We start from the raw sequence: 7,776 nt of genomic DNA, 5'->3' as shown, positions 1-7,776 counted from the left end.
GGGGCCTCTGACGGGTGCGTCCTAGCTCGAAGGCGGGATCACGGCGACGGCCCGCGCGGCTGTGCCGGCCCCACCAATCAAGGGCCGCGCTGCCTGTGATGGACAGGCGCGGCGGGAAGAGGCCCGAGTGCAGGCTTTCACCCAACCGGCGGGCCGCAGCCCCGAGAAAGGGCCAATGAGGAGGCGGCGGAGGTGGGGCGAGGAGGCCGGTTGCTCCGGAAGTGGAGGGAGGGGGTGAAAATGGCGCCCAGCTCGAAATCGGAGCGGAACAGCGGGGCCGGGAGCGGCGGCGGCGGCCCAGGGGGCGCCGGGGGGAAGCGGGCAGCAGGGCGGCGGCGGGAGCACGTCCTCAAGCAGCTGGAGCGGGTCAAGGTGAGGCCTGGAGTCGGGGAGGAGCGCGCCGGAGGGTGGGTAGGAGGGACGAGGGAGGCAAAGGGAGGGAGGGCGGTCGCGGGGTGAGGGGTTGGGGGCGGGGCCCCGGGGAGGGGGCTCTATAGAGGGGCCGGGGGCGGGGCCCCGGGAAGGTGGCGCGGATGGAGGGGCCGGGGGCGTGGCCTCAGGGAGGGGGCTCGGATGCAGGGGCTGCGGGCGGGGCCCCGGGTAGGGGACTCGGATGGAGGGGCCGTGGGCGGGGCCCCGGGGAGGGTCTCGGATGGAGGGGCTGCGGGCGGGGCCCCGGGGAGGGGGCGGGGTCCCGGGGAGGGGGCTCGGTTGGAGGGGCTGCGGGCGGGGTCCCGGGGAGGGGGCTCGGATGGAGGGGCGGGGGGCGGGGCCCCGGGGAGGGGGCTCGGGTGGAAGGGTCTTTAGAGGCCGCTGGAGGAATAAGGAAGGAGGAGGCGATCCAGGGTCACACCCATTTTTCAGCGCCCTGCTCCCGTGCCCCTCTGTTATGGGGCCTTCCCGCGCCCTTGGCAGAGCTCCTGCTGCCTGCTTTGGGCTCCCTCTGCCTGGTGTTCCTCTCTGTCCCGGCTCTGAGCACAGGGGAGCTGGGAGTTCCTGTACCTGCATCTGCCTCCCCCACTGAATGGGAGGAAGCCCCCTGGAGAAGGCCTGGTCTTCCCTTTCAGACTGCGAGCTCCTGAGCGGGGCTCTGCCTCCCCCATCAGACTGTAAGCTCCCAGAGTGCCAGAGTCTCTTCCCCCATCACTCTGGGAGCTCTGGGAGGGCACGTGCATCTGCTGTCAGGCCAGCAGCAGTGGGACAGGGCGTGTCTCCGTGCTAGGGAGTAAACCTTCCCCATTCACTGGGAACGTCGTGAGGGCGGGGCTGGGTCTCCTTTTGACTGGAGCTCTCTGGGCAGGGACAGTCCACCCTCAGCCCGGGTGCTCCCTGGGTTGGGCTGTGGCTCTGCCTTTAGCTTGGAAGCTCCCTGGACATGGATTGTGTGTCCCTGTTGCCTGGGCCCCGCTGACGGGGCTCATCCATCAGACTGGGATCTCCTCGAGGGCTGGGCTGTTTCTCCCCCATCACACTGTGGGGCAGGACCCAGGGGCTCTCATTCCTCCGTGCCCAGCTTGGCCTGCCTGTCCCCCCAACGTCCTTCCTTGGTGAAGTTTGGGGTGAGGGAGTTGGGGGAAGGCGGCAGATAACAGAGAAGGGGAATCGGGGGGAACCGGAAGGTCTCTGGGCGGGCTCCCCTTCTGTCTGCCTGGACTGCTCCCCAGCTGAGGCCAGGGCTGTGCTGGGGGCCTGAGCACCCCGTGTGGAGGCTAGTGGGTCGGGGACAGGTGATTGCAGTTGGTTAAGTCCACATCCTCACCTCCTTAGGGGTTGAGTGCGCCCTGAGCCAGCTTTCAGGGAGACAACCAGGTGGCCCAATGTGGCCAGGGGTGACTGAAGACACTTCCTATGGGAGGTGTTGGCAGTGCTGGTCCTCAGAGCCTGGGGGCTTGGCCAAGAGCGCCCCTGAGGCTGAAGAAGTGGAGCTGGGAGGGTGGCTCGGGTCCCTGGTGCAGAGGGAGGCTCGACCGTTCCCACCTTCCAGAGCTCAGACTGCCCTGGACCGTTATGGCTGGCAGTAAGCGGGCCTGCGTGGCGGTCCTGGACCCCACGGGTGCTGCTCCTCCTTGGGAGACGGGACCAGGGGCTGCAGGTGGCATCTGCTGGATGGTGCCTCAGGAGCCCTGGCCACCTCTTCCCCAGATCAGTGGGCAGCTCTCCCCTCGCCTCTTCCGGAAGCTGCCGCCCAGGGTCTGCGTCTCCCTCAAGAACATCGTGGACGAGGACTTCCTCTACGCAGGGTGAGGCTGGGGCCGGGCAGGGGGTGGGCTGGGGCAGTGGGCTGGCCCTGACCTGGCCACTCTGCCCTCTGTGCCCCCCGCAGACACATCTTCCTGGGCTTCTCCAAGTGCGGCCGCTACGTCCTCTCCTACACCAGCAGCAGCGGGGACGACGACTTCTCCTTCTACATGTACCACCTGTACTGGTGGGAGTTCAACGTGCACAGCAAGCTCAAGCTGGTAGGGCGGCCTGGCGCCGGCTGCCCCTCCCCCTGCGGGCCCCTCACAGCGCCCCTCTGCGCCTCAAGTCCCTTGTCCATAAAATGGAGATAGTGCACTCGTGGGGGCGTCGTCAAGACTCCAGGTGTTGGGTCGAACCACATGAAATTGCCGTTTTTATAGTTGGAAGTGGGTAAATAGCGGCACTTGCACGTGCTTCCAGTCAGCATCTACGGCCGGGAGAGCCTGGCGGGCGCAGGCCGGGCGGGACCTGTGCGCTTTGTTAGGCCCGAGCAGGCTGCCACCCCGTTAGCCCTGACCGTGACTCCTCGCGGCCCTGGCCCTGGGCGGCGGGCACTGCTGGCCAATTTGCACATGAACTCAGAGCTGAATGGCTTCGGGGGATGGGGCTGGGAAGCCACGCGGCTGGTGAGTCCCCTGGCTGCGTCCTGTCCCGGGCCCAGCCTCCCTGTCTCCCCCACTTGTGGTGAGAAACACTTGGGAGCCTCTGCAGGCTGTTCCCAGGAAGGCAGGGGGCTGCGGGGGCTGCTTGGGGCTCCCTAGCCTGAGGCACCACCAGAGGGGACAGCCCTGCCGGCTCGGCCTGTCCCCGATCCCAGCCCAGCGCAGTGCAGCCTCGGGCCCGCTCTGACGCTGACCGCGCCATGCAGGTCCGGCAGGTGCGGCTCTTCCAGGACGAGGAGATCTACAGCGACCTGTACCTGACCGTGTGCGAATGGCCCAGCGATGCCTCCAAAGTCATTGTCTTCGGTTTCAAGTGAGACCTGGGGTTGAGGGAGGCCGAGGGGGGTGGGGGCCGGAGGCCGGGGGCCCGGGCGAGGCAGCTGAGGGTGTGCCGGCCCCCAGCACCCGCTCGGCCAACGGGATGCTCATGAACATGATGATGATGAGTGATGAGAACCACCGCGACATCTACATCAGCACTGTGGCGGTGCCGCCACCAGGCCGCTGCGCTGCCTGCCGGGAAGCCAGCCGAGCCCATCCAGGTGAGGGGCTGGGGCGGGGCGCGGGCTGCGTCCTCTCTGCCCTGGACCGAGAGTGAGCCAAGTGGCTGTGTCGCCGCAGGTGACGCGAGCGCACAGTGCCTGCGCCACGGCTTCATGCTGCACACCAAGTACCAGGTGGTCTACCCCTTCCCCACCTTCCAGCCCGCCTTCCAGCTCAAGAAGGACCAGGTGGTGCTGCTCAACACCAGCTACTCCCTGGTGGCCTGCGCCGTCTCCGTCCACTCGGCAGGTAGGCCCGGGGCTGCTGACAGGCCCAGCGCGCACACACTCGGCCGTCACTGCCCCACATTACAGATGAGACCAAGGCACAGAGAGGTGGCATCCTTCATCTAAGGTCACACAGCCAGGAAGTGGGAATGTGGCATCCACACGTGGCCATGCCCCATCCCAGCACTGTCCGCTAGAACCTCCACAGGGCTGGGGTGTTCCGTGTCTGCGGTGTCCACTACAACTGCTGCCAGTAGCCACTTGAAAGTGGCCTGTGCAGGCGAGAAACTGAGTTTTTCTTTAATGTAGTTTTGGTTGTGTTAAGCTTAAATAGCCACGTGTGGCTACCATGCTGGACACCGCCGTGGTCCTTTCTCTACAAAAGGGGAAAGGCTAATTAAACATTCCGAGAGTGGCGAGCGGACAGAGCCCGACTGGCACCTTTGGAGAAATGCCCCTGAGAATCACGAGGCAGGCCCCTCGACAGAGCGGCGGGTGTTAGGATCCTGCGCTGGCTGGTGGTGAGGCGGTGCCCTCCACCCTCCTGGGGCTACAGGCAGTGGGGTGTCCCGGCCCTGTGCCTGCCATGCCCAAGGCTGGTGGCAGGAGCTGGGGACCGCCTGGTGTCCATCCCTGGGGCGCGGGGAGGTAGGACAGCCCCCGCCTGCGTGTGCAAGAGCCCGCCTTAAAGACACAGGGGTGTGGGAGAAACACGGGAGACGTGTAACCAGATACTGATCCCACTTAGGTATAAAGATGTTTCAGGTTTGCAAGAACCCCCGTCAAATAAAAAAAAACTCACTGATGACATTAAAATGGTTGTCCCAGGGGGAGAGAAGGCAGTGGGCACGAAGAGAGGATTAAATGTGTGTGAGGTAGCCAGTAAACCAGCAGGGCCCGAGGGAACTTGCCCCTCCCGCCCCTGTGCTGGCCACCTGCCCCTCGCCGAGCAGGCGCCCCCAGCACAGCACGCCAGGCCTGGATGGGCTGATGCCTCCACCCTCTCGGCGGTGATCCTATTGGGAAAGACCACGTGAGACAGGATTCAGCCTGGGCTCCCACCCAGGGGAGGGGCCCCGTCAGCATGTCCCGCGCCCGTCACCATGGGAGGAGGGCATTCCACAGAGTGGGGCGTTGCCCCACGGTGCCACGACTCCGGTGGACAGGAGTGCGTTGGCAGACTCGCCTTCTCTCACAGTGTGACCTTAGACAGGTTTCCCTCTGACCCCACGTTCCCCGAAGGGGCTCTGGCCCCTGGTCAGGCAGCAACGGAGACTCCAGGCTGTGCCCGTGCGGGTCCCGCTGGCGTTGGGGTGGCTAGCCGGCCGCGTGGTAGTCTCAGACTTAACTGCCGTGGCTCTTATCTGCTGTCACCGCCGGCTGTGGCTCCCCGAGGGCAGGGATGTATCTGTGTCCTCAGTGTGCGTGCCACACAAAGGATGCTCGAGAGTAGGATTTGAAGGAATGTGTGTGCGCGCGTGTGTAAAAGGTTCTTTTCCTTTCTGGATGTTTCAGACTGATTTCTCAGCGTAAGTAGTCTTCTAGAAGGGTCTCCTCCAGGTCAATTTCTAAGAACCCCCTCGGGCAGTGAGGGAGTTGGGGAGAGCAGCCTTGACCTGAACCCCCCCATCGCTTTTTGCCTTCCAGGTGATAGCAGCTTCTGCCAGATCCTGTATGACCACTCCACCTGCCCCCCAGCCCCTCCCAGCCCCCCTGGGCCCCGGAGCCCAGAGGCGCCCCCCGCCTGCCCCAGCCTCTGCCCTGAGGCGGCCCCCGCCCAGCCCTCTGGGGCCCCTGAGCCCTCGCCCGCCATCGCCAAGGCCAAGGAGTTTGTGGCCGACATCTTCCGCAGGGCCAAAGAGGCCAAGGGCGGGACCCCAGAGGAAAGCCGGCCGCCCCCCTGCCCGGGGCCCTCGGGTACCCGCCTCCGCCTGCCCTCTGAGCCTCCAGCCCCTGGTCGGGAGGCAGTGCCCCGGGACAGCCCCCCGGCAGCAGAGGCACCGGCCCCCGAGCCCGGCTATGTTAACTACACTAAGCTGTACTACGTGCTGGGGTCCAGCGAGGGGACGGAGCCAGAGGATGGTGAGCGGGGAGCCCGTGCCCAGGCAGGGTCCAGGGCATGGGAAGCTGGTCTGGAAGGGGTCTCCAGGCTTCGCACCGCCGTCCTAGCCCCACATCCTGTCCCCTCAGAGTTTGAGGATGACAAGATCTCCCTGCCCTTTGTGGTGACTGATCTCCGTGGCCGCAACCTGCGGCCCATGCGGAAACGGGCCGCCGTCCAGGTTAGTGCTAGTGACGGGCAGGCCGAGGGGCGGCCCTGGAGAGCCTGCTGGGGTGGTGGTTGGCACCGTCGTCCCCCTGCTCCTCTGTCCGTTGCCTCAGGGTCAATACCTGACAGTGGAGCAGCTCACGCTGGACTTTGAGTACGTCATCAATGAGGTCATCCGCCACGACGCCACCTGGGGCCACCAGTTTTGTTCCTTTAGCGACTATGACATCGTCATCCTGGAGGTGGGCCGAGGTGTGGCCCAGGGTGGGCTCAGGGTGTCCCCATCTGGGGGTCACCCTCAATAGCTGTCACCCTGCCCCCAGGTCTGCCCAGAAACCAACCAGGTCCTCATCAACATCGGCCTGCTGCTCCTGGCGTTCCCGTCCCCGACCGAGGAGGGCCAGCTACGGTGCGTGGGCAGGGACCCCGCCCTCACCCTCGTCCAGCAGGGGCCCACAGGGGAGGGGGGATATGAGAAGACTCCCCTGTCCCCACAACTTGCATTGGTCCCTTCCTTACTGCTCCAAAGACAAAAGCCCTGAGGGTCACCTCGGTCCTGGCCCAGGGACCCTGTGGTGCCACCTCCTTTCTCTTCTGCTCACCTCCCCTTCCCCTGCAGACCAAAGACCTATCACACCAGCCTCAAGGTGGCCTGGGACCTCAACACCGGCATCTTTGTGACAGTCAGTGTGGGTGACCTCACAGAGGTCAAAGGGCAGACCAGGTGAGGCGGGGCCGGGGTGGGGCCCGGGGCCGGGGCCAGGTCGAGGAGAGCCACTCACCCCCTCACCCGCAGCGGCAGTGTCTGGAGCTCCTACCGCAAGAGCTGTGTGGACATGGTCATGAAGTGGCTGGTGCCCGAGAGCAGCGGCCGCTACGTCAACCGGATGACCAACGAGGCGTTGCACAAAGGTGGGCCCCGCGACCCGGCTGCAGCCACAGCTGGGCGCCCCGTCCTGCCAGGCCAGCCCAGAGCTGGGACTGGTTCCCAAGTGTGTCCGGGAGGACGAGCACGCTGGCCGGGCGGGTGACGCTGCGGACGCTGGCTGAGGGGGCAGCCCAGGCCAGGCCTGACAGGGCTGGCAGGTTGGCGCCTGGGCCCCCAGCCGTCGGTTCATTCGGCAGGCGCAATGGGGTGGCTGCAGGTGGGAGGCAGAGCCGAACTCAGCTGGGCTGCTGCCTTCCGGAGCCCGCGTCCAAGTCACATCAGGGGAAGAGGCGGGCCCCTGCTGCAGCCCGGCCAGAGACGCATGGCTGTCCCACGCTTCCCTGCAGGGTGCTCCCTGAAGGTTCTGGCGGACAGCGAGCGCTACACGTGGATCGTGCTGTGAGGGCCGGCCGCCCGCACACTGACTCCAACTACCTCCGCGGCCCGGAGCTGGCCGCCCTGCCCGGTTGGCTGGCCCGCCGACGGCTGGCGCTAGTGTTCAGCTGCGGGCAGGGGGCTGGCGGGGCGGCCCCTGGTGGCCTGAGAGTCTGGACGCTTCTTATTTATGCCTATTTAAGTTGGGAAGGGGTAGAGGGAGGGAGCCCCTGCCCCCCCCAGCCCCCCAAGCGCCCGCCCGCCTTCACCCTGCGCTGGGCACGGCCCTGCCCTCTCTCGTTTGCCCCCTCCTCTGCTCCAGGCGTGGGCATCGTCCCCTGGGGAGGCCGAGTGGACCTGGCTCCCTGCCTGTCCCCAGCCTGCCCCACTCGAGGTGGCAAACGTGGCAGCCGTCCCCGCTCCCCTGTCGTTCCTCTTCATGTAATAAATGTTTTATTTCTGAACCTCGCTGAGTTCCCTTGACTGCCACTTGGGGCCCAGCTGGAGCCCCGCCCCCCGAGGCCCCCCCAA

General features: G+C 66.1%; 1 protein-coding gene across 1 annotated transcript; it reads left to right on the top strand.

Moving 5' to 3' along the window:
- The first annotated feature begins 213 nt into the window (after positions 1-213).
- On the top strand, positions 214-7,709 carry DCAF15 (DDB1 and CUL4 associated factor 15). Its single transcript, XM_070625273.1, has 13 exons — positions 214-372; positions 2,143-2,240; positions 2,324-2,459; positions 3,110-3,216; positions 3,306-3,445; positions 3,525-3,695; positions 5,321-5,755; positions 5,864-5,955; positions 6,056-6,184; positions 6,266-6,351; positions 6,562-6,666; positions 6,739-6,854; positions 7,218-7,709. The coding sequence occupies exons 1-13, from the start codon at positions 241-243 to the stop codon at positions 7,271-7,273; spliced, it is 1,803 nt and encodes a 600-aa protein (XP_070481374.1). The 5' UTR covers positions 214-240; the 3' UTR covers positions 7,274-7,709.
- Positions 7,710-7,776: the final 67 nt, after the last annotated feature.

Source organism: Equus przewalskii, chromosome 6 (genome assembly GCF_037783145.1).
Source record: "Equus przewalskii isolate Varuska chromosome 6, EquPr2, whole genome shotgun sequence".
Lineage (NCBI taxonomy): Eukaryota > Metazoa > Chordata > Mammalia > Perissodactyla > Equidae > Equus > Equus przewalskii.
Note: the sequence above shows the minus strand (reverse complement) of the source record. Positions and strands in the feature narration are given on the sequence as shown.

Excerpts from the sequence above, each read along its gene's own strand:
- DCAF15 (XM_070625273.1), top strand. The coding sequence starts at position 241 with ATGGCGCCCAGCTCGAAATCGGAGCGGAACAGCGGGGCCGGGAGCGGC. Across the intron at positions 2,241-2,323 it reads GAGGACTTCCTCTACGCAGG|ACACATCTTCCTGGGCTTCT; the intron begins GTGAGGCTGGGG and ends TGCCCCCCGCAG. Across the intron at positions 3,446-3,524 it reads AGCCAGCCGAGCCCATCCAG|GTGACGCGAGCGCACAGTGC; the intron begins GTGAGGGGCTGG and ends GTGTCGCCGCAG.